We start from the raw sequence: 27,663 nt of genomic DNA on the forward strand, positions 1-27,663 counted from the left end.
TGTCCAACTCGTGATGAATATATCCAAAACTTTTAAAAAAAACATCAAAATTTCAGCGTACGCCAACGTTTTACATACATTTTTATACGTTGCCATTGCTGGCTAAAATGTCAAGGTGTGACAGGGCCCTAAGGAAGGATGCCCAGTCGGTGGCTGGCTTTGGAGGCCAACGTTGAAATGTGGCTTTTCCAAGGATTGTGGCTGATAGTGAGACCCAGGAGTTTGAATGACTGAACCTTCTCGAGAGGATTGTAAAGAAAGTAAATTTTGGGGAGGGGGAGGGGTTGCTAGATGGTCCTTTTGGAGAGAGATAGAGAGAATGGGAGATTTGTCAGGATTGAGACATATTCCAAGTGCTTATCCGCTTGTGATTTTTTTTCCAAGGTCTGAAGAGAGGGAAGAGGCTGCAGCCTGCCCCCCGCCTGTCTTATCTGAAGGATGAGGAACATCAAGGCCTCGGGTGGATTCATCAGCAAATACATAAAGAGGATTTTCCAGAGAGTCAGAGATCATTGATGAATATCAAGAAAAGGAATAGGCCCAGAACACTACCTTGAGACACTCCAGCCTCGACAGGGAGAGGAGATGAAAGGATTCCATTGAGTGCCACACATTGGCTACGAGAGTAGAGGAAGTCAGTTCACCATGTGTGCAGTTAGCCTTGGATGCCATAAGGAGACCGTTTGGAGAGCAAGGCAGGATAGGATGCCAGCCTATCAAAAGCAAGAGATATGTTGAGAGAGACAGCCCTGATCTCATGTCTGATATTGAGGGCCTCCATCCATTGTTGGGAGAGTAGAAGCAGCATGCCCAAGGTGGAGTGACCTGGTCTGAAACCAAATTGGTGATGTGAGATGAGGTTGTTTGAAAAGAGGAAGGATTTCATGTCAATTGCGATGATGAATCGATTCCCTAACCTTGCTAATTGGATGCAAGCTAATGGGTCTGTAGTTAAGGGGATCAGTTTTTGCTCCTTTTTTATGTAGTGCAGTGATGGTGGATTTCCAAGTCAATGGAAGATGACCTAGCACAAATGACAGGGTGAAATGGGCAGAGAGAGGATGTGCAAGAGCAGCAGATCATTTTTTAAGCCATCTTTAAAATCATTATTTAATTAAAATCTATAATAATATTTCGGCACGCCCCTTTCTTTGTTCCACCATCAGATTTTTGTTACTGCATGAAATGAAACAAGATTTGGCACATATACTAATGATATTATTGTCTTCCTTAAGAGGCCCCTCAAAATTCGTTTTGATGCATTTTCACAAACTCCAACGGATTCCATTCAAATTCGGTATGCTTATGGCTTTTGGTCCAACTTAGGTCATTGGCTATAAATTTTTTCCATAACACTTCCGATATTCGAAAAAAAATCGATAAATCGATATCCCTTATGGGATTTTCCATTCAAATCCACTCAAGTTTAAGGCCTACAGACGGACGTTTAAGTTTAAGTTTAAGGACGCATATTTCCACTTTGCCCCGGGCACTGTTTACCTCCGCTACGCCAAGCTGTTAGGGTTAGGGTTAGGGTTAGGGTTTGTGTTAGTGTTAGTGTTAGGGTTAGCTACCCTAACACTAACCCTAACAGCTAACCCTAACCCTAACAGCTAACCCTAACCCTAACAGCTAACCCTAACCCTAACAGGTAACCCTAACCCTAACAGCTAACCCTAACCCTAACAGCTATTCAGGAAATTTGCAAGAAAGCCCAGGCAACGCCAGGCTTTATTGCTAGCCCGAGCAACGCCGGGCATTACTACTAGTTAAAGTATAAACCTGAACACTGAACACTGTGTGGGGTATCATGTTCGATGAACTCTAGTTTTCATATGTTTTTTTGGAGAGCAGAGTTAGGGACTCCAGTTGGTGACTCGGAGTCAAGTTGTCAAATTTTGCCACTTGCGACGTGGTATCTGGGGACTTGAGTCTTGCTTGCAAACTTACACATGGTTTGAGTTTATAATGACTTGTTCACAATTTTCAGACAATAACCGTTGAATAAACATCCAATTAAAACGGGTTTTAAAATAAATGGTGAATGATTTTCAGTCATCGGCGTGTGAGGTTTGGTCAATGATGATGATGATGATATATATATATATATATATATATATATATATATATACATATACATATACATACATATACATACATATACATACATATACATACACATATATATATATATATATATATATATATACTTATATACATATATATATACTTATATACATAAATACACATATATATATACATATATACAGATTGTTATGGTTGTGGAAATTTGCAAACCACCATTCAGGTTCCCCAGAGATCAGTTATTTCGATAAGTGTGTGTTCCAGGTTTGATTTCCCCACCGATGTATAAAGGGATTTATTCGTGTGCCGGGCTGTGAATCTTTGAGCTAGCCGTTATTCTGTTCTTTCTTTTATTTCAAACAAACAACATCTCTACAACCACGCCACCTCCACCACAACACCAACAAACTCCACAACCACGCCACCTCCACCATAAAGTCTACAACCACGGCATCTCCACAAGCATAACCAGAGGAACGACCCTCCTCTACAAACAAAAAGAACTCGCCAATTCCCGCCCCAATATTCTGGGACAAAACAGGATTGATGGTTGGGGCGGGTCCCTCAGAACGGTGTAAACAAGGATGGCGGTTACTAAAAAAGATGCAAGCCCGATCACTCCTAGGATTTTCCCCCGCGCGCCGGGAAGGGAGGGGCGAATGCCCCGGACCCAATAAAAAGCTGCGTTGGGACGCCGAGAAAGCAGTTGGTGGTGATGCAGAAGAGTGAGTCAGTTGGTGGTTGGAGAGCAGTTGAGTTGAGTTGAAAGCGGCAGTTGAGTTGGGGAGATGGTCGGAGTTGTTGGTCGGTGGAGTTGAGTTCATTGGAGTCATCGGGAAGGTGGCCGTGGAAAGTCGGGCGCGCTGCCAGGCCCTTGACCAACCAAGTCGGGGAGACGGCCGTGGAAAGTCAGGCGCGCTGCCAAGCCGTGGACCAACCAAGCCGCCATTACAACCGCTGCCGCGTTGGCAACGAGCCAGCGAGAAACAAATACCCAGGGTCGCCGAACAAAAGCCCATCGAGTCACCACCAGGGTGGCGAGGTAACCTGCCTGGTCTCTCAGAGCCTTTCGGTCATCCCGGCTCTGAGGAATATTAAAGGCTTACGAGCCCGTGTCTTTTCTTTCTTGGGTTTTTGTATGAAAGTCTGTGGCGCCTTGTCTTTAAGTAGAATTATTAGTATGTGCTTGTACATTCCGAATAGAACTCGGCTGTAGGCTTTTGCTCGTGTCTTGTCCACAAATCCCCCATTCATTGATTACTTACGTGTAAAAATAAATACCCATTGTTTGAATGTCAACCTGCTCGTTGCGTCCCTTCCTGTATTGACTGCCATTGTGCGCTTGGGATATTAACTGGCTTTTAAGGCCGATAAAAGTGATCATTTGGTCCGACGGGACTTGGCGATATATAACCGCTCGACTTCGCACACAGAACGAGCCGCTTCAGCGGCTCAGTTTCGTACAGGTCCCGTTGAGGTATAGACTCCCGGTATTTCTGTCGCGCGAATAATTAGGTACATCGATAATTCGGCGATCAACCCTATAGTGCGTGGACAGAATAATTGGCTAGTTTATGATGCGTTAAGGCATCCGTGACTGGATTTCGGCGTTGGTCCGGAAAGTCACGACTGTATTGCGGCCTTAGGTGGGCGCGCGACCGCAATTTGGCTAGAACGATCGCCCGCACGCCGAACGCAGTGGAAACCACAACAATATATATATATATATATATATATATATATATATATATATATATATATATATATATATATATATATATATATATATATATATATTGTTGCGAATTCGCGCCCGCCGGCATGCGAATGGCCACGTAACTCGAATCGCGGCACGTCGCCCACCGGACGGACAATTCTGTCGTGACCCTCTCAGACTAACGCCGGGAGCTAGTCACGGGTGGGCCTTTCGGCCTCACCACGATCGTGCCAATCGGCCACCCGCGTGGGATAGGGTTGTTCACCAAACTCGACCTACCTAAGTACCCACGCGGAGGGTAGACCGGGTGATCGCCCCTCGCCGCAGGTCGACCCCGGACACGGGCCGCTTAAGCGACCCATTCCGTACTATCGGGATAACCGAGCGGTGTTATCGTCGGCCTCGACGGTTCCGATTAATTATCGGGCGTATTAAGCCCACTACCAACCCTTAACGTGAAGCAAGCTGGAGATTCAATTAAAGAAAAGACGAAGCGAAACGGGAAAACAGTTCAACATAATGCACATTTATTCCACGGCACACGGAAAGCACATGTATACAATTACAACAATTATGCACATATATCAAATGCTACAAAAGAAACACAACAATGCAGAGATACTACCGACTACGCAAGCACACGGCAACACTTACACAGTTTTACTTTACAGACGGCGCCAACAACACATTTACTCAAAAGCAAAAGAAAAGGGCCACCCTCAAAGACAAGGGGGCAGACGGGGCCTGTGGGCCAATATTTGCGCGGGACCTGAAAGAGCGGTCAGGTCCGCGAGACCGGGCGGATCTTACCCGTGTTTTTGTGATGAGCCGCAAATGTGGCGGCGCAGCGGTGCCCCGACTTCGTGCTCCTCAGCGGGTTTCGTTGGCACTGCTTGGAGTGGGGTCGGAACGGGGCCCCCTTTTCCCACTATCTCAGCGCGGGGGAAAAAAGGGGGGGAATTGTTGATGCTCTGGGGAAAGAGGATAGCTGGCTTGCTTGGGTCCCGCGACGAGCGATTCCACTGCAAGCTCATCGCCGACCGCCATCTTCCTTGCCTCGGACCCGAGCTATTCGGTCTCTTCCCCCATTCTCCTCAGCCGACTGCAGCAAACCACCTGTACGCCCTCGCCTCCCGACTCACTCCCCGCTCCTCCAAGGCCGACTCTGCGCTCAAAGACTCGACCGCGCTCCAGGCTTCCTCTCTGCTGCTCCCCGACAGACTCCGAACCCCGACAGACTCTCACTCTCCAGACCCGACTTGACTGCCAAATTCGCCCCGCGCTCGGCGCTTTATAGGCCGGCAGGAGAACCCATATGCAAATTTCTGGATCAGAACGAGCTCGGGGGTGGAGCCACGCTCGCCCATTGGACGGAGGAAAAGGGGCGTGAGTCTCCCCAGATCCGAGAATTTGCATATCTCGATTCTATACCGACGCGCCTGGAGGCGGGGCCAAACCGCCCCGCGCTTGCTGATTGGACGGATCAGAAGTGGGCGTGTAGCATTCCTGATCCGAATTCTCCTCGGAAAGGCCGCATTTTGCACTCGCGGCTCGGCGCGCGTCTTGCACGAGGCCAGGACAGCCTGACGCTCAGTGCTCACAAGTGGTGCGGGAATGGCCGCAGAAGGAGAGGTGAAGGTGGTGTAAGGTTTAAAGTGGTGGTTTATGGCCATGGTGCCGTTTGGAATGGCGGTGATGCGATGTTTGCGGGATCGAGTTGTGAAGGTAAAGATCGTGGCTGTTGGCGTTGTTGTTGTAAAGCGGCGTTGCGGTTGGTGGTTGTTGTGTGATGGCGGTTGAGACGTGGTTGGTTCAAAATAAAGATAGAACAGAAAAACGGCTATCTCAAAGGGTCGCAGCCCGAATGAATCACATTTATTCCCTCTAAACAACGGGTTTGGGGCTAATTACACATGTACTTACAGAGATATCTCACCTCCGGGACCTGACTGTGGTTTGCGAATTTCCTCCACAATATATATATTTATATATACATATATACAGTCAAAGCTCGTTACTATGCCACCTCGCTTCTATGCCACTCTCGCTATTATACCACTTTTGCTCGGTCCCGACAAAATTCAATACAAAATAAATTTACTATGCCACCCCCTACTCTCGCTACCATGCCACTACTGTGTGACTATTAAAAGGCACGAGTCGTGAAAAAGTCTGTATTGCGCAGTGCTCGATTATCACACTCACGTCCAAAGGCGAAGCGACGAACTACAGTCCAGCTGCGCACAACATAACTCAATACGTACGCGCATAGTCAGACTGTGTCAAAACACGCGATTCTTCTCCCCGATGCCAGCCACAACAAGCGAATCACAACACGCACAACGAGACAAAAAAGTGCGAGCACACACACAGACACGCAGGCACACGTACAACAGTGACATAATTTTTTTTCAAATTCAGCCCATAATGTCAGCTCAGAAACGCAAGCGAACCGACTTTACGCTGAAGGAGAAGAAGGAGATCATCGATGCCGCGAAGAAGGAGCCGAATCAGTCCAAGTTGGCCAGGGAGATTAGCAAGAAATGGGGCGTCAAAGTTAAGAGAACCACCGTGAAGGGCATTCTCAGCAAGAAGGATGCAATCGAGGCTGCAATCAAAGCTGGTTCTCCGGCCCTAACTCGAGCAGTTCTCCGCAGACGACGTCTTCAACCTGGACGAGACTGGACTCTTCTGGCAGCTGCTTCCGAACAAGACCATGGCTTTCAGGGGAGAGCGGTGTACTGGAGGAAAGAAAAGCAAGCAAAGGATCACTCTTCTGGTTGGGGCAAACATGAGCGGCAGCGAGAAGTTCCCTCTTCTGGTGATTGGCAATTCCAAGAAACCCCGTGCCTTCAAGAACAAAGAGATCCGGGTCAAGTACAAGGCGAACTCGAAGGCGTGGATGATGGTGGAGCTTTTCGAGGAGATGTTGCGTGCGTGGGACGGACGACTCGGCCAGCAGGGACGCAGAGTGCTGGTCTGTCTCGATAACTTCTCTGGCCACCCTCCCGAGCTCAAGCTGAACAACATCCAACTGGTCTTCTTCCCACCCAACACGACAGCCAATTCGCAACCAATGGATCAGGGAATCATAGAGAACCTCAAGCGCCACAACAAGAAGCTCCTGCTATGCCGCCGGCTTGAGGCCATAGACGAGGGAAAGGAGTTCAAGTTCACGTTGCTCGACGCTCTACACGTCGCCCGGCGTGCTTGGGAGCAGGTCAGCAAGTCGACGATCAGGAACTGTTTCGCGAAGGCCAAGTTCATCGAAGAGGAGATCCAAACTGAGCCACAGGATGCGGAACTGCCCGACATCTGGGAATCTCTGCCTGCCAAGGAAAAGATGCACGAGAACGAGGAAATCGAGCTGTCTGACTTTCTTGAAGCCGACGAGCGCCTCGCGACTGGTGGGTATTTCACGCTGGAGGTGATTGCGGAGGAGATTCTGTGCAGTGAGGAGCCGGTGGAAAGCGAAGATGACGAGGTAACTGTCGAGGAGGAAATCGTTCCGTTCGAGGAAGCCCAGCGCGCTTGTAGCACCGTCCGGAAGTTCATGCAGCAGAGAAGTGGGAAGCCCGGTGTGATGCAAGCGTGCGATCGGCTAGACAACGAGATGCACGAGATCCGCCGAAAGAAGATGCGCCAGCCGACGATTCTTGAAAGCTTTGTGTGTCGTGAATTTCTCGCCATGCCATATGTTAGTGTGTGAACTCTGTTAGTGTGTGTATGTTCTCCGTTCGCTTAGCTTATACAACAGTCGTGCCTTTTACTTGCTGGAATAAATTTTGTCTAAAGATTAACTACAGATGGGAACTTGAGAAAATAAGGCCGTTTTTACAAAATCTCGTTACTATGCCACTCTCGCGACTATGCCACTTTTGCTCGGTCCCGACGGGTGGCATAGTAACGAGCTTTGACTGTATATATGTATGTATATATATAGATGTATATATATATGTATATATATATATATATATATATATATATATACATACATACATATATATATATACATACATACATATATATATATATATATATATATATATATATATATATATATATATATACATATATATATATATATATATATATATACATACATACATATATATATATATATATATATATATATATATATATATATATATATATATATATATATATATATATATGTATATATATAGATACATATATATATATATATATACATACATATATATATATATATATATATATATATATACATACATATATATATATATACATACATACAATGTCAAGAACATTGGAAAGACAAGTCTGCAACTGAATAAAGTAAGGCACGTGGAATTAATTCCTTTACCTCATATAGGAGACAGCCCAGAGACCAGATATCAGACTTGAAGTTGTAGCCATTTTCATGTATCCTCTCTGGAGACATGTAGTATGGTGTGCCTACTGTAGACAGACAGACAGACAGATGTCAAGTAAATCATCATCTGAGGTCGTTCATAGGGTCAAAGTCACACTTGTCTCAATTGACATCAACACCTGGACATTGTTGAATATTATCCAGTAAACCGCAATGACCAGCATGGTCCCAAGTGGGATAAAATCATTACGTGCTTCTATTTTCCTGGGAAGCTACAATTAGAGTTCCATGTAAAGAAATACAGGCCAAGTGGCAAAAAAGTAGAATCACTATTTTTAATTATATAAATAAGCTTCACTTACAAAAGACAATTGTGCTACATTTACCAAAATAATTCATCATAATTACTTACAGGCTGCAACCCACTTGCACTTGAATATTGTAATCACATATGGACTACATTTGACTTTTCATGAAGAACGTACAACACTACAAAGTGCCCCACAAAACCCATCAAGTGGCCAAGGCATGTCCACTTAATGATTTATTCTCACTCACCCAGTGATTGCTTCTCACTCACCCAGTGACTGTGCCTCTGGAGTGAGCGAACTAAGGTACCGTCCAAGTCCAAGGTCGCCCAGCTTAACGACGCCTGTTGCTGTGATGAATACATTGGCTGGCTTGATATCTAGAGTGGTGGACCAGTTATAGGTTTTCATGAAAACAATCCTTCAGATGCATCAACCACCACTCGCTCTTAATCTCCATAAATAACTGACACCCTCCCCCCACCACCAAAATGGGGTGCATCATCCTACCTCTGTGCATGATACGTCGAGAGTGCATATGCTCCACAGCACTGCACACCTGCACAAAGTACTTCCAAACTGTGCGTTCAGGGATGAGCCGTCTGTGTTTCTTGAAATGCTGTGGGGAGATTGGGAGTTGATGTCGAGAGATTTGTTGAAGATGATATAGTTAAGAGACAAGAACTGAGTGAAATTAATGCAATTGAAGTTTGCAGTGAATGAAAACATGTAGGATAAATTACATCATGATGAGGCACAATACAAAATTAATATATATATATATATATATATATATATATATATATATATATATATATATATATATATATATATTAATTAAGTATATTCTACTGTGGGAACTGTGGAAACATCTTTCATTTTTTCTTGGGAAGTTTTTAAAAGTGGTTTAAAAAATTTCTCTTGTTTTCTTTCAAATGCTTCTTCGCCCGTTAGTTTCTGTCTGCGTTTCTTCTTTATGTCTTCCTGTTGTTTTACAACTTTTGAAACCAACTCTTGATGTTCCTTAAATCTTCTTGCTCTTTCTTTCGCATCCATTTATTTATTTAATTTGAAAATATCATTTAATGAATTGTAAAGATCAACAGGGAAATTTTCCTTTTCTTCATCATCCAAGTAGATGTGTTCAAATAAATCCTTTTATTTAAATATTTCATCAAATTCTTAATTAAGATTAATACGAGTTGTAATTTCTTCTTCACCAATACTTGCATCTCTGCTTTTCATACGTTTGCGTTGAGTTTCTTCATCAACATCAAAACCGAATGATAAAATCTTCACTCCGCTCAGATGTTTAATAATTTGTCTCGTTCCTTCTGGATTAGTTTCTAATATCCCAAGACCACCAGATTTTAGTTTCTTTAACTCACTCTTACAATGTGAATATTTTGTCGTACCAAGAGAAACCTCCTCAAATATTTGACCTTCATTCCTCAATCGCATATGTTCCTCCACTGAAATATAGTGATAATCTTCACCTTTTACTTCTCCAGGTCTTATTGCTCTCTTTTTGTTGTTGATACAATGCGTATCACGGGGTGTTTTTAAAGTAAATTTACAAATTCTCATTTGTACTACACAAGAACCTTGATTTATGAAAGTTTTTTCCAGAAGCAGATTTACCCACAAGATTTACAATAATAGTTGTCATTTATATATGTAATTGTTTATAAAACAAAAAATATATCCCTTAATTACTCATCTTGTTTCACAACAATATATTTATATTTTTCAGTCGTGTACTTCATGTAATCCCCAAATTCCTTTTTACTACATAATGTAGAACAATTATCTCTCCAAAAATTATTTATATCTATTGAATTTAACTTGAATAAAATAAAAGTATCAGCATTGTTTCTGATGGAACGACGAGGAAGTTGAAAGTACGATTGACTAAGATAAATACAATTACAAGAAGAATGTCTCCCTCTTGTGTAGTAGCTATCCATTACCGTTTGGTTTCTCTCACAATCATCAAAGATAACGAGGTTCTTTTTTGATTTATCCAAATCTTGGGGAGACGGTATATCATCCGTATTATCACTAAGAATACAAGTTATCGGTTTTGATTTATTTTTACATCTCTGTGTATCACAAAATAGTTGAATTATATCTTCAATGTTATAATCATTTAGGTTTTTTTGAAGTTTAAATAAACCGATTAGATCTTATTTTTGAAGACCAGCATTAAAATCTTGTGAGAGTAGTTGATACTGTTGCGAATTCGCGCCGGCCGGCGTGTGATCGGCCGCTCGACTCGAATGGCGGCCGCCTCGCCCACCGGAACGGAAAATTCTGTCGTGACCCTCTCGGAACAACGCCGGGAGCTAATCACGGGTGGGGGTTTAACCCCACCACGACCGTGCCAATTGCCCACCCGCGCAGGATAGGGTCGCTCGCCAAATTCGATCTACCTTAGTACCTGCGCGAATGGTCAACCGGGCGATCGCACCTCGCCGCAGGTCGACTCCGGACACGGGCCGCTTGGGCGGCCCGTTCCGTGCTATCGCCGACCTGGACGGTTCAGATTAATTACCGGGCGTATTAAGCCCACTACGAACCCTTTACGTGAAGCAGGATGGACGGTCAATAAAGAAAACACGAAGCGAAATGGGAAAACAGTTCACACAATGCACATTTATTACGCGACACACGGAAAGCACACATATACAGCCAAACAGTCAAAATGCACATATAGCAGTTAAAACAAAAGAAACAATGACGCAGAGTTACTATCGACTACGCGCAGACACGGCAACACTTATACAGTTCTACTTTACAGACGGCACCAATACACATTTACTCAAAAGAAAAGGAAAGAAGCCACCCTCATAGACAAGGGGGCAGACAGGCCTGGAAGCCAATATGTGCGCGTGACCTGGAGGAGCGGCCAGGTCCACGAGGCCGGGGGGGGGGGGTCCTACCCGCGTCCTCGTGACGCGTTGGCGGACGAGCCGCAGATGTGGCCACGTGGCTGTGCCCCGACTCCGTGCTCCTTGGCGGGTTTCGTTGGCACGACGTTTGGAGTGGGGTGGGAACAGGACCCCCTTTTTGCACTATCTCAGCGCGGGGGAAAGGGGGAATTGTTGATGCCCTGGGGGAGGAGAATGGCTGGCTGGCTTGGGTCCCGTGATTAGCGATCTCAAACCGCGACCTCGTCGCCGACCGCCGTCCTTCTCGCCTCGGACCCGAGCTCCTTTTCCTCTTCCCGCAACTCTCCTCGGCCGACTGCAGAACCCAACTCGATGCCACACCGATGACTTCGCCACCCGACTCCACTCTCTGCCACACCGATGACTCGACTCACTCTCCCCTGCCGACACACTCTGCTACTGCCACACTCTGCTACTGCCACACTCTGCCACGATTCGCCTTGCACTCGCCGTTTTATAGGCCGGCAGGAGAAAACAATATGCAAATATCCGGATCAGGATGACCTCGGGGGCAGAGCCACGCTCGCCAATTGGATGGAGGAAAAGTGAGCGTGAACCTCCCCTGATCCTAGAATTTTCATACATCGATTTCACACAGACGTGCCTGGAGGCGGGGTCAAGCTGCTCCGCGCTTGCTAATTGGACGGATCAGAAGTGGGCGTGTAGCGTTCCTGATCCGAATTCTCCCTCGGAAAGGCCGCTATTTGCACTCGCGGCTCGGTGCGTATCGTTGAACGAGCCCAAGACAGCCCGACGCTCAGTGTTCACAGGTGGTGCGGGAATGGCCGTAGAAGGAGAGAGGTGAGGGTGGTGGAGGATTTATCGGTGGTGGTTTGATGGTTATGGTGCCGTTTCGGAATGACGGTGATGCGATGTTTGCGGGATTGAGTTGTGAAGGTAAAGGTCGTGGCTGTTGGCGTTGTTGTTGTTGTTGTCTGAGGGTTGGAGCGTGGTTGTAGTTGGTGATGATGGCTGGCGTGGTGGTTAAGGTGGTTGTTGTGTGATGGCGGTTGAGACGCGGTTGGTTCAAAATAAAGATAGAACAGAAAAACGGCTATCTCAAAGCGTTGCAGCCCGAATGAATCACATAAATTCCCTCTAGACAACGGATTTGGGGCTAACTACACATGTACTTAGAAATATCTCACCTACGGGCCCTTCATGGTGTAATATGAATTTCCACAGCCGTAACAATACTCTGGTTGAAAACTCGACTTTATGAAAATTATTAAATTATCATAATCTAAAAAGTTGGGAGTCAGGAGCATCTTCAAAAGTAAGCAGGTTTTTCCACTTCCGCTTGAACCAACTATGAGACATCTTAATGAATTTGGAAGATTTTTATGATTGTTATATTTTATCTTATTTTCCCAAATGGGTAAAAAATCATTCATTTATATATTTGGAAAACAGGTTATTTAATTTATTATTGTCTTTTTTAGAAACTCTATATTTTATCCAAGTTCAGGTTTAATTTCAAGATAATCCATTATTTTATTTATGCAATATCTTGTGTTGATATTTCCCTGAAAATCACATCCATGAATAATATATAACAACAATCCTTTGAACACTTCGCTAATACGTTCAGTTTCTTCCCTTGTAAGAAAAGGTATGTTATCACCCTCATACTTTACATTCATTTCTCTAATCAATCTTGTAAAGTAATTTATTTTTGGTGTAAATCTAAAAGAATTATTTTCCTTTTTAAATTTTTTATCATTAATTAGAAGATAATCACAGAATATACATTGTTTATAGGCTTTTGACTCTGTGTTTAATCCCCGTCTTTCACACGCAGGACAATTCTCAAATTTGTCAAATGGAGAATCAGGGAAGTCCAGCATATTTATAAAGTAAAACTTCACTTAAACTGAAATTCATCTGGACTTTCAGTTGCATATTGACTCATATTTAATAATATTACCATTGATATCTAGAAACTTTTTTTCATGACCAGATTCAACAACAACATTTTTTATATTAAAGGTAATTTTAAAATTATCCTTAACTACTATTGAACGAAATGTCATTTCACCTGATATATTAACATCCTTTATTTCATCAGGATTTACATCTTTAGGGTTGTTGAAAAAAAATACAAATTTCTCCTTGCATATCACAGATGGTCTTATCTTTTCTTTCTAAAGCTTCATCCATAAGGTTTTTGTTTTTTGATACTTTTTCTTGTTTCATTGCTTTTTCTAGTTTTGAATATATTACCAGAAGGAGAGGAGAAACTTTTGTTAGAGATACTTTAATTGATGTTCTACCAGGTATACCAAAAGCCCTTCCACTGAAGGAAATTGAAGAACTCATCTTATCCACCATAATTGTTTTTATCCAATAGTTGTTATATTTATCTTTGTTCAATTTCACATCCTTGACATATTTCTCAGTATCTTTTACAAATGAAGAGATTGATTGAAACTTGTCTTTTGTGTCTTGAAACATTGTATTTATTAAGTGAAAAAAGTTGGAGGATAAAATGGTTTTAAGCACAGATTCACCAATAAATTAAACGAAATTTTCATCAAGAAAATTTTAGTTTAAGCAAAGTTTTATTATATAAATATGGTGAATACAACGTACTGCGATGTTTGTAATCACAAATATAAACATTATAAAAAACACCTTCGAACCAACAAACACACATTTAATCTATTTCATCAAATATCTCCTCTTGAATTGGAAGGAAAACATTGTGATATCTGCTCAAAGGATGTTTTGAAGAGTAGTTATAATAGACATCTTCAATCACAAAAACACAAGAAAAATGAGTTTAAAGTAAAGGGAGACTATTATATTGAAAACACTGATGGGGCATTTAAAGGGCATATAAAAATAAGGATTTTTCAATTTGGAGAACCCAGTCCATCATCAATAGCTGAATCAATTGAAATAGTGAAACCTGATGTTGAAAAAGTTATTAGAAAGACATTAAAAGAAATGAAAACTTTAAAGTTTTAAATGGGAGTGAAAATGAATATGAAAAGACAAGATGAAGAACAAACTCCTTATATGAGAACAGATCTTCATTTTATAACATCATTTCAAGATTTTTTGAATAGTGGGATTTATGAAGAACTATCAAGACAAGAGGAGGATGTTGATAATACAGTGGTAGAAAGTGGATTTCATATTCAAAAAAATCATCTTTTTAGATATACACATTCTAAAATAAAACCCTCTTAAAGCTTCTTCTTATATTGAATTACCAAAAGAAATAAAACTAAAGAAGGCAGTTGTTAATATTAAGAACAATGATAATAAATGTTTTCTCTGGTCTGTTCTTGCTCACTTACATCCACCAAAATGCAATTCAGAAAGAGTAAAACAATATATGAAATATGAGAATACCTTGGACATTAAAGATTTTAAATTCCCAATGCCACGAACAGATATTCCTAAATTTGAGAAAAATAATAATCTTTCTATTAATGTATATGGATTAATGGATACAAACAAAGTTCAAATATTAAAAATTTCAAACAACTATAAAAATGAAGAAACACACATTGATCTTTTATATTTTAGTGTTGGAAAGAATTCACATTATACATACATCAATAATTTATCAAGATTAATCTCTTCTCAGGTATTCAGAACAGCAAACAAAATATATCCTTGTAAGCGATGTCTTAATTCATTTCATACAAAAGAACGATTAGAACAACATTCAAAATATTGTAGTAATCATAAATCAGCTGTAATTACAATGCCGAAACCTGGTGAAAAGATTTCTTTTGAAGATTATAATAAATCTATCATGCACCCATTTGTGATATATGCTGATTTTGAATGTATCCTAAAAAAGATAAATACTGCTTCTCCTAATCCAAAATAATCATATACAAATAAATATCAAAAACATATTCCTTGTGGTTTCTGTTATTATATCAAATCATCTGTTGGAGAAAAGTATAATAAACTTGAACTTCATAGTGGAAAAAAAGCTTCACAAGAGTTTGTAAATCGATTAGAAAAGGATTGTATAAGACTAACTAAATTAATGAAAGAAACAAATGAACCGATGAAATTAACCGAAGAGAAAAATTAGAATTTAGAAAGAACAATCAATATCTGTCATATTTGTGAGGGGGAAATTGAGGAGTCTAAAGTTAGGGATCATTGTCATCTTACTGGTAAATATAGAGGTCCCGCTCATTCCTGTTGTAATCTTAATTATAAATTTCCTTTGTTTTTCCAGTCTTTCTTCACAACAGCCCCAACTATGATACACATCTATTTATAAATGAACTTTCAAAAACACCAGGGAATATTTCTGCCATAACAAACACAAGTCAAAAGTATATTTCATTTCCAACTAGAACGGACACTCATAGAGCGCATACCTTCGCCGCCACTACTTTTTTTGTTCTTGCTATGAGTGTGGGGAACTGGTTTCATATGAATGGTCTTATGACACAAACCACATATCTATAATGTCATGACCCCCCCCGACTTTCGGGGGCTACGGACTAAACAACAATCAACTCACGTCGATTTGGCGAGTCTTCACTCGCAAGCTCGGTGAATACAACGTTTCAACAAGAGAAGGTAATCTTGTTTAATGCTGGTTTCATGACCTTGACCTTTGACCCGAACGGTCCCAAAATCTAATCGAATGCTTCCTGGCTAATAACCAATCATGCCACCAAATTTCATGCAATTCGGTTTAACACTTTTTGAGTTATACGAATCACAAGATTACAAATAAATAAATAAATAAATAAATAAATACACGCCAACCAAAACATAACCTTTCGCAGAATGCGAAGGTAAAAATGATATTCACAAAACCTTTAACTCGTATTAGGTTTCTAGATTCTTACAAGTTTATGGGAACACCACTAGCCTACCTAGCATCAAATCTAAGCTCCACGGGGTCTTTTCCAAATCTTAATTTATTCTTTCCAAAAGAGGAAATTCTAACTAAAGAGGAAATTCAGATTAAAGAGAGAATTCAAAGTAAAGAGGAAATTCTAATTAATGAGGAAATTAATGAAGAAATTCTAACTGAAGATGAAATTCTATTTATAAAGAAAATTCAAACAATGAATGAAATTCTAACTAAAGAGGAAATTCTGATTAAAGATGAAATTCTGATTAAAGAGGGAATTCTCACGAGAGAGGAAATTCAAACAAGGAATGAAATTCAAAGTAAAGAGAAAATTCTTACAAGTCAGGGAATTTATCCTTCTGATTATATGGATTCATTTATGAGATTTAAAGAAACACAACTTCCTTCAAAAGAAAGTTTCTATCATAACCTTTATGAAGAAGAGATAAGCGATAAGGAATATAAACACGCACAAGAAATATGGAAAATATTTAAGATAAAGAACCTTGAAGAATATCATGATTTGTATCTAAAAACAGATGTTTTATTGTTTGCTGATGTGTTTGAAGCTTTTAGATCACTCTGTCATAATAAAAATTGTTATGCATTAGATCCTGCCCACTATTTCACAGCTCCTGGTTTAGCTTGGAGTGCAATGTTGAAAATGACAAAACAAGATATAGATTTAATCAGTGATGTAGATATGCTTTTGATGATTGAGAAGTCTAAGAGAGGTGGAATATCACAAATATGTTCAAAAAGATATGCTAAAGCAAATAATAAATATCTTCCAAATTATGATAGTGAAAAAGACATTAATTATTTGATGTATTTTGATGCTAATAATTTGTATGGATGGGCAATGTCTCAATCTCTGCCTTATGGTAAATTAGAGTGGGTGGACGAAAAGGATTATGAAAAGGCTTTGATGAATATTGTTATTTCTTCTCAAGAGGAATTGAATGAGGAAGAAGAAGGTTATTATTTTGAAGTTGATTTGAGGTACCCGAGTGATCTTCATAATAAGCATAAAGACCTTCCTTTTGCATGTGAGAAAGAAACCCCAAAGAAAGAATGGTTAAGTGATTGTCATAAAAGTTTTAATATTAAAGGCAAATCAACAGAAAAGTTATTAACAACATTCTATGATAAAGAGGGATATGTTTTGCATCATTGAAGCTTGAAACAGTTTTTGAGAGAAGGATTGAGAGTCGCTAAAATTCATAGAGTTTTAAAATTTAAACAAAGTCCTTGGATGAAAAAGTATATTAAATTCAATACAGATATGAGAACAAATACAAAGGTAAAATTTGAAGGGGAATTCTATAAATTGATGAATAATGCTGTCTTTGGAAAGACAATGGAGAATGTTAGAAACAGGCAAAACATTAGATTTGCAACATCTTGGAAAGAAGCTTCGAGATTGATAAATAAACCAAGTTTTAAGAGAGAAGAGGTTTTTTCAAAGAACTTTTCTGCTATTCATATGGAAAAGGAAAGTATTGTAATGGATAAACCAATTTATATTGGAACAGCAGTTCTTGATTTATCAAAGATATTGATGTATGATTATTTGTATAATGGCTTAAAGAAATAGTATGGTGAAAATGTTTCATTGCTGTATATGGACACTGATAGTTTTATCCTAGATATAAAAACTGATGATGTTTATAAAGATATGAAGTATGGTGATCAGATTGATAAGAGGTTAAAGGGAATGAAGAAATATGTCATAAAGAAATCAATAACTTTTAGAAATTATTACAATTGTTTGATGAATAAGAAAGAAGAATATAGGAAAATGAATACAATAAGTTATAAACATAACATATTTAGTGAAGAAGTAATTAAAAGGCATTAGGAACCTTTGATGATAAGAGATTTATTTTAGATAATGGAATAGATTGTGTTCCATATGGATATTGTATGATAGAGTGTATAAAATAGATTGTGTTTTAACGATGGGAAGATGGGTTAGGGTTTTTTACGGCTACCGCCACGTTTTTTCAAAATATATAAATGGTCAAACCAAGTATTAATAAAACTAAAGAGTGGAGAAAATCTCAGTCTTGGTATAAAAATGGAAAACATAATGAATGTGAAAAATATCAAATAATTCTTTTTGAAAAAATAACTAAAACAAAGGTAAATAAAACAAATAAGCGAATCAATTTAAAAACTAGTAAGTTCGAGGATGTAAAGAAAAAAATAAATATACTTGAATGGACTGAAAACTTTGATGGTTATCAATTGAACAATGAAAAAACAATTTACTATAATCTCGAAATGATATGTGGCTCAGGAGGTGGTCAAACAAGAGCATTAAGAGAAGTATATCATTTTGTAATGGCACAAAAGGGGTATCTTAAAAAATATAAAGATTCAAATGTTTTGTTTTTAAATATTTTCGATGGGGATTATTGTGCAAAGAAAATTAAACTATTGAAGGAATTTGAGAATGAACAAATCTTTGTAGGTTCAATGAGTGAGCTAAACAATATGCATTGGTTATTTGAAAAAGAGTGTCCCGAGGCTTAGATGTTTCAGATATTTCTTTCGAATCACCTTTAACAAATCACATTACTACTTTACTACTTGAACAAATCTTTATCTTATTGCATTGGTTATTTGAAAAAAAAGTGTCCCGAGGTTAAAAGGGGAGAACAAATAAATATACCTTGGGATAAAAAGGGGGTTTACTTTTTAGGGGAAAAAAAATGAATCGCTGAAAATCTCCCATTCATTTACATGGGGAAAAGTGAGCCAGAATCAGTATATTCACCCCACTGATATATAGTGAAGTAAATAAAAAGTCATTAGGAGCCTTTGATGATAAAAGATTTATTTTAGATAATGGAATAGATTGTGTTCCATATGGATATTGTATGATAGAGTGTATAGAATAGATTGTGTTTTAACGATGGGAAGATGGGTTAGGGTTTTTAAGGGCTACCGCCGTGTTTTTTTCTCAATATATAAATGGTCAAACCAAGTATTAATCAAACTAAAGAGTGGAGAAAAATCTCAGTCTTGGTATATAAATGGAAAACATAATGAATGTGAAAAATATCAAATAAGTCTTATTGAAAAAATAACTAAAACAAAGGTAAATAAAACAAATCAATTTAAAAACTAGTAAGTTAGAGGATGTAAAGAAAAAAATAAATATCCTTGAATGGACTGAAAACTTTGATGGTTATCAATTGAACAATGAAAAAACAATTTACCATAATCTCAAAATGATATGTGGCTCAGGAGGTGGTCAAACAAGAGCATTAAGAGAAGTTTATCATTTCGTAATGGCACAAAAGGGGTATCTTAAAAAATATAAAGATTCAAATGTTTTATTTTTAAATATTTTAGATGGGGATTATTGTGCAAAGAAAATTAAACTCTTGAAGGAATTTGAGAATGAATAAATCTTTATAGGTTCAATGAGTGAGCTAAACAATATGCATTGGTTATTTGAAAAAGAGTGTCCCTTGGCTTTCATGTTTCAGATATTTCTTTAGAATCACCTTTAACAAATCACATTACTACTTTACTACTTAAACAAATCTTTATCTTATTGCATTGGTCATTTGAAAAGTGCCCCTAGGTTAAAAGGGGAGACAAATAAATATACCTTGGGATAAAAAGGGGGTTTACTTTTTAGGGGAAAAAAATATGAATCGCTGAAAATCCCCCATTCACTTACATGGGGAAAAGTGAGCCAGAATCAGTTCATTCACTCTACTTATATGTAAACAAAAAATACCAACAAAGCTAACAATCAACCTAAAATAAGTTCATTGCATTAAATTTTTTAAATAATAAAGCAGTGTAAAAGGTGCACCTTGATCATACGTGACAGATCACCAGCATCAGCAAGCTCCAGCACAATGTTAAGCTCATTGTCTTCAATGAAGGAGGCCAGGTACTTGATAACATTAGGGTGGTTCAGTTGCTGTGAAAACACAAAGCCAATGTTTCATGAATACCAGTAATGCAATATACATGTATGCTAACACTTTATTCTAGGACACAAGTGTGTGCTGCAAGACCCTGAAAGGAAAAATAAAAAACATGCACATCTACTGTTATGTGTGCAAAAGGAAGGGTGAAGGGAGGAAAGAGAAGGAGATATTAAGTTCCCACTGTTATGTTTGCTATCAGTTAAAAGTCACATGAAAATTAAAGGTCCCTTGAGAAACAGCATGAAAGAAAGAAAAGACACAAGTAGAAGAGAGGAAACATCAGATGCTTCTAACTTGTTATGGTCTGCCAAATGATTAAAGGGCACATGACCTTTGACCTTTAACAGATTCAGTTTTCGATTGAACAGGTCAATCTTTGTATGACAGTCCATAAATGTGTCAAGTATGGTTGAAATATCTTGAGTGGTTCATAAGTTATTGCAGAAACAGATTTTTCAATTAAAGGGAATCTTTGTATTACAGCTCCTAGTTAAGCTAATCAAATGGAGGACCAAGAAGGAACCACAAAAAAGTAAAGAGCAAGGATGGAGTCATCAGGAGGAACCTGGATAGGATTCAAGGTCCGACACAAGCTACCAGAGGTCCGTCAGCAGGGAAGTTTGGTCAAAATCCCTTCAGCGATTCACAAGTTATCATAGTAATGAAAATTTGCTGCCTTCAGCTAAAGGTCACACACAACCTTTGAACTTTGCCCCATAATCTTATCAATTCATCTTTGCATCTTAGTATATACCTGCACCAAGTTTGGTCAAAATACATCTTGCGGTTCACAAGTTATCATGATAACAATAATTTGATACTTTCAGCAAAAAGGTCACATGATGATTGAACCTGAAATCGAATCAGTTCATCTTTGCATCATAATACACATTTGTACCAAGTTTGTTAAAAAAAAAAAAAAAAAAAAAAAAAAAATATATATATATATATATATATATATATATATATATATACACATATATATATATATATATATATATATATATATATATATATATATATATATATATATATATATATATATATATATATATATATATATATATACACATATACACACATATATATCCTTTCAGTGCTTCACAAGTTATCGTGGTAACAAAAATTGATCAGGAACAGACAGACAACCCAAAAACATGATGCCTCTGTGTGGAAAGAATAAAATTTATCCTGACTGGCAAAATCACAGGCTTGTACTGACTTACTGTGCAAGATAAAACAAATTGCTCTTTGTCTCAACCAACTATGAACTCTTCTTGACGTCCAGCATCACACGTGCATGACATGAGGGTATGCGCCTTTGTGTCTACTTCAAAGGATGTTAAGAGAGCTTATAACTAAGGCAAGTTATGAAGATCAATGGATACTCTTGGGGATTTATCCATTTCATCACTTGTTCCAAATTGACAGAAGCGAGCCTCAGTTTAGTGGCTGGTGTTTTTGGATGCAGTCTCACTTTCCTGATTATCAGAATATATTGGGAATGGCTGGCAGTGAAGTGACACATTGGACCATACACACTATCAGTCATCTTTTGACAAAGTTTTAAGGATGTGGTAAAACAGAATGAACATGTGGGTACAATATATTTTATCTCATCTTCAGGGTGTGTTGTAGAGACCAGCAATATATCGATATACCGATTTTATGGGTATAATTTTTCATATCGAAAAACCGGTATTTTAACTCTGATTATACTGGTACACCAAAAAAAAGGGCATGAAAAACAAACAAAAAAACCCCTGGTATATCACCAACAAATCGAAGAACGGTGTTTACAATCCTTAAATACCGTACATGATTTTAAAAGCTTTGATGCGCTCGGTATCACAGCTACCTCTAGAACAATGAAACGTGTGACATCAAGATGTACCAGGAAGTAAGTACAGTAGGTTTTAACTTTTATACCTCAGCAATCGAGCTCCGTACAAGCAATCGCAGTTTTCTTTGCCCTCATAGCCATTTTTAAAGCAATTGCCAATTGATTATTTTATATGAATCGGGTGTGCTTAAGAAAGTCTGTGCTGATTACTGACACCAATTTGCGATGGTCATACCAGCCTGTGCCGATTACCGGTACGGCAATCCATAATAGTCATACCGGCATGTGCTGATTACCAATACTAATCTCGCTTTAAAACAAAAACGTTTTTAATACTAGAAGGGCAATCGGTAGAGAACATACCTCTGCCAGGCTGATTAGTTTATGTTTTGTATACCACTGATAGGCTGGATCTGGATTTGGAGCGGAACTAAAATTTAATCGGCTTGTTCTTGTCACCTAACCAACTCAACCACCAAGTTTCGTCCGAATCCGTCCACAACTTTTTGAGATATCCTGCTATATGTCGTTTTTTGGCCTGATCTCCCAATGGTGAAGAATCACTTAACAGATTCTCAGATCCAGATCCAGATTTGGATCTTCACCAAAATCTAATCATTTCATTACATCCCCAAGTTCTCCACAAAATTTGGTTCAAATTCGTCCACAACTTTTTGAGATATTTTGTTCACAAACAAACAAGAAAAAGACATCGTGCAAAGCACGATACTTGCAAAATCCACCCCCCTCTCTCCAAAGGTTGCCATGGATACAAATTGTCCATTTCATCAAGACTGAAATTGACAATCAAACCTCAGGTCAATCGGTTGAAAATTGATTATTTTTCAGATGGAAATTGATGATTTTAGTAGAAGTTTGACCTTTGATTTTTGAATCGCAAAAATAGTTGGTTTCCCAATTCATTAATGTACTATGCAATTGTTGTTTAATGTTCGTCAATCGAATGAAAATTGATGATTTCTCAGATAAAAATTGATGACGTTAGAAGTTTGACTTTGAGTTGGCCTTTGGACCTCAAAAATAGTTTCCAAATTCAGTGATGCACTATGCAATTGCTGCTTAATTTTCAGGTTAATCAGATGAAAATTGATGATTTTTCAGAAGGTTGACCTCGAGTTGACCTTCGACCTCAAAATAGTTGTTTTCCTAATTCAATGATGGACTGTGCAAATCCTGTTCAAATTTCAAGTTAATAGGATGTAAATTGATGATATTTCAGTTGAAAATTGATGATCTTAGAAGTTTGACCTCGAGGTGACTCTTGACCTTTTGATCTCAAAAATAGTTGGTTTCCCAATCCAGTGATGCAATATGCAAATCTTGTTCAAATTTCAAGTCAATCGGATGAAAAATGAAGATTTTAGAAATTTGACCACAAGATGACTTTTGACCTCAAAATCAATGGGCTTCTCAGAGACTACCTCTAGAACTTGGTGTGGTTTTGTGGTGATCAGTTTAGAATTAAGACCTGTAAGCGACAAACAGACAGACAAATAGACAGAATAACGAAATCTACTGACCAATATAATTGAAAATGTTTTCGATTTTGCAAGTAACAAACAAATAAAACCAACTAACAAACACGAACAAGAACAAGACGTCATGCAGAGCATGATACTTGCAAAATCCATAAAACAAACTTCACCTCACAAATAATTGCTGGTTGAATTAAATGACTAAACATACAACTCCTCTTCAAATTTCAAGTGAATCGGATGAAAATTCACAATTTTAGAAATTCGGCCTATGTTGACCTTTTGGCCAATGTAGACCTCCAAAATAAATGGTGGTTGAATTCAGTGACCTGAAATATAAATCCTCTTTAAATTTCAAGTCAATCGGATGAAAATTGAGGATTTTAGAAATCACACCTAAGTTGTTGACCTTTGGCCGATGTTGATCTTTTTACCTTTTGACCTCAAAAACAATAGGCTTCTTCCTTATGACAAACTCTACCATGTAGTGAAGTTTCGTGAAGATCGGTTTAAAATCGTGACCTGAAGGCGACAAACAGACAGACAGAACAACAAAATCGACTGACCAATATACTTGAAAAATCTTCGATTTTGCAAGGAACACACAAATGGAGGCAAAGAACAACTTATCAGGTCAGGTCAAAGATTATCAAGATTAAAGTCAGGTCAGGTTCGATCTGTGACCTGCTACAGGTACCATGTAAACCTGTACTAACCTGTTCCATGGTCGGGTTGTCGGTGACTAAACCGTCTCCCCCACCAGGTTTTCTGGTGAGGAGGGTGTTTGGATATGGACACCCGGCAGGATTAAAAACAAAACCTGTCAAAGGGCGGAGGAGCTCCTTGTGAGCCAACGGCCATCCATATCTAGTGCCCAACTGTGTCTGCGGACGTCCTCCTGCAGTTGGGTTACTTCTTATTAGGAGGTTGGTGGCAGGATTTGCACTCCGGCCACCGTAAAACGCTTCATTCCGCAAAACGCAAAAACGCAAAAAAATCTGAAAACCCACTCCGTGGGAGAAATTCTACTATGCACATCTGCGCAGCTTCCCTTCTCAGTGCAGCTCACCGGATGACGGGATTGGGGCAAAGCCTTCGGGACCCCCAATCTTTGATGATAGGAGGGAAACCACGGGGTAACATCCCTGGGTCAGATTGCGGGAGAATGTGTCGGAGTGGTGCTGAGGTGTCGTCCACCAGACGGCGGTCTCCTTGGGTTAATCTGAGGCGGTCCCTTCGGGTGGGTGCCTGGAATGTCCTATCCCTAAGAGAGGATGATCACCTGTCTCTGTTATCATCTGAGCTCAAGCGTTTGGACATCGGGATTGCAGCTCTCTCTGAGGTTCGGAGACCGGATTGCGGCGAGATAATGGTGGGTGGTTACACCTACTATTGGTCTGGTCGCTCTGATGGTTACCATACCCAAGGAGTTGCTGTAGCTGTGTCCAATAAGCTGACCCCAATGATAATTGAGGTAACACCGGTCAACGAGCGTATTATGAGATTAAGGATTCGTCACTCCTTAGGTGTCATTTCCCTGGTCTCTGTTTATGCTCCGACTGAGGCGAGTGATCTCACCGTGAAGGATGCATTCTACGCCACACTCGAGTCTGTGGTTGATCAGTGCCCCAGACGAGATACACTTCTAGTCTTGGGGGATTTCAATGCATCGACTGGAACTGATAGGGATGGTTATGAGGTGTGTGTTGGTCCCCATTGGTCAGGAACTATGAACCAGAATAGCACTAAGTTCCTTGACTTTGCAAGAAATCATGGACTTAGGGTGGCTGGTTCATGGTTTCAGCGCCCGCAAGCTCATCGCTGGACTTGGTATTCCAACGCTGGCGGTGTGGCAAAGGAGATTGACCATGTCCTCATTGACGGTCGTTGGAGGATGATCCAGAACTGCAGGGTCTACCGGAGTGCTCAGTTCCTCAATACTGACCACAGGCTTGTTGTAGCAACTCCAAAGCTGCACCTTAAATCCTGGAGAATGGTACCATCCCAGCCTAGGCTGGATGTTGCCAAGCTCAGGGATGACAGAGTTGCTGAGGAGTTTGCGAACAGGCTGAGTGGACACTTGGGGGGTCTGGGTGCTTTGGGGGGTCCTGAAGAGTTGTGGAGCGCCTTCAAGACCACCGTCCTTGATGTTGCCGGTGGATGCCTTGGAGTTCACCGCAGGGCAAAGAAGAATTTTGTCTCTCAAGGGACACTGGATACCATTGACCAGAGTCGCAGGGCCAAGCTGAATGGCAGAGCTGAGCTGTTCAGGGAGCTGAGGCGTAAAACTGTACGTGCACTGAGGGTGGACAAGGAGGCCTATGTGCGAGGAATCTGTGAGGGGTAGAGCATCACCTGTGGACAGGTGATTCTCGTCCCGCTTACAGGGGAATTCGAGCATTACGTTCATCCAAGCCCATCCCTCGGAGCACTGCAGTTCGAGCAGAGTGGTAGGCTCTTGACAGAGGAGTCTGAAGTGAAGGCCCGCTGGGCCGGTTACTTTGAGCGGTTGTACCAGGCTGATCCCCCAGCTGTCGAGTTGGACGTCAAGGGTGTTACAATCCCTGTTGCTGACCCTCAAATCAACTGTGGTCCACCATCGCTTGTGGAAACACGGGCTGCGGTGAACCAGTTGAAACGGGGCAAAGCTCCAGGGATCTGTGGCATCCATGCTGAACTTCTCAAGGCTGGTGGAAATGCTGCACTCGTGTCGTTGCATGCAGTTTTGTGCTCTGCCTGGAACACAGGCATCATCCCAACTGACTGGAAGAGGGGCCTTGTTGTCCCTCTCTGGAAAGGGAAGGGTGATCGCCAAGACTGCAACAACTACCGAGGGGTGACGCTGCTCTCAGTGCCGGGCAAAGTCTTTGCTCAGATAATTCTTGATAGGGTTCGCCACCATCTGCTTGAGCACCAGCGTCCAGAGCAGTCAGGCTTTACACCAAAGAGGTCAACGAATGACCGTATCCTTGCACTTCGTGTCCTCACAGAACGCAGACGAGAGTTTCGGCAGGGGCTGCTTGCAGCCTATGTTGATCTCTGTAAAGCTTTCGATTCAGTGAATCGGGATGTCCTCTGGAGGATTCTTGGTCTTCGTGGGGTGCCACCGAAACTGATCGATCTGATGTCTGAACTCTACTCTGGTACTGAGAGTGCTGTGAAGTGTGGTGGTACCATCTCTGACTTATTTCCAGTTGTTACTGGAGTTCGTCAGGGATGTGTACTTGCCCCCACACTTTTCAGCACTTGTATGGACTGGATTTTTGGGAGGATGTCGGAGAGATCAAGTTGCGGTGCATCGTTTGGCAGTGTCAAGATCTCGGACCTTGATTTTGCAGATGATGCAGTCATCTTTGCGGAGACTTTAGACATCCTCTTGGGGCCCCTCGAGGTGCTGAATGAGGAGTCGGAGCCGTTGGGTTTACGGATTTCTTGGGTCAAAACTAAGATCCAGGCTTTCGGTGACATCTTGGATGCTGCTGTCCTGTCTGTGTCTGTTTGTGGTGAGGATGTTGAGGTCGTGGATAGATTCACTTACCTTGGCAGTGATATTCATGTCTCCGCAGGTTGTGAGCCGGAGGTCAATAGACGTCTGGGTCGGGCCTGGGGAGTCATGGATTCACTGGATCATTGGGTGTGGCACTGCCGGTACCTGTGCGGGAGGACGAAAGTCCGAGTCTTCAGGTCCTTGGTACTTCCAGTCTTGATCTATGGGTGCGAGACTTGGACTCTGACCAAGGATCTGAGACGGAGACTTAATTCCTTTGGTACCAGGTCTCTTCGGAGAATCCTTGGCTATCGCTGGTCGGATTTTGTGTCCAACGAGCGGTTGCTGAGAGAGACTCGGATGAGACTTGTTACCTGCATAGTCTGTGAGCATCAGCTGCGGCTGTATGGACATGTGGCTCGTTTTCCTGACGCTGATCCTGCTCACCAGATTCTCTCAGCAAGGGAGTCTCATGAGTGGAGGAGGCCAGTGGGCCGACCACGTGCCTCATGGTTGCAGCAGGTTGACCATCATCTCAAGGAGATGGGGATGGGCCTGGCATCTGCCTGGGGGATGGCCAGACGGAGGCCCCTGGAGTACCGGCGGAAAGTGGACGCAGCGAC

At 40.6% G+C, this 27,663-nt stretch overlaps 1 protein-coding gene across 9 annotated transcripts in view; it reads right to left on the bottom strand.

Moving 5' to 3' along the window:
- NEK7 (NIMA related kinase 7) overlaps positions 1 to 27,663 on the bottom strand; it is a 103,484-nt gene that overhangs the window by 12,467 nt on the left and 63,354 nt on the right. For all 9 annotated transcript variants that reach the window (XM_085854480.1, XM_085854482.1, XM_085854481.1 and 6 more), the window contains 4 exons: positions 20,094 to 20,204; positions 8,975 to 9,083; positions 8,737 to 8,844; positions 8,148 to 8,242 (listed from right to left, as the gene is read on the bottom strand). In XM_085854480.1, the coding sequence (XP_085710606.1) occupies positions 8,148 to 8,242; positions 8,737 to 8,844; positions 8,975 to 9,083; positions 20,094 to 20,204 (423 nt within the window). The remainder of the gene's footprint in view (positions 1 to 8,147; positions 8,243 to 8,736; positions 8,845 to 8,974; positions 9,084 to 20,093; positions 20,205 to 27,663) is intronic.

This window comes from Eptatretus burgeri, chromosome 14 (assembly GCF_056783735.1).
Source record: "Eptatretus burgeri isolate ZD-2024b chromosome 14, Ebu_testis_v1, whole genome shotgun sequence".
NCBI lineage: Eukaryota > Metazoa > Chordata > Myxini > Myxiniformes > Myxinidae > Eptatretus > Eptatretus burgeri.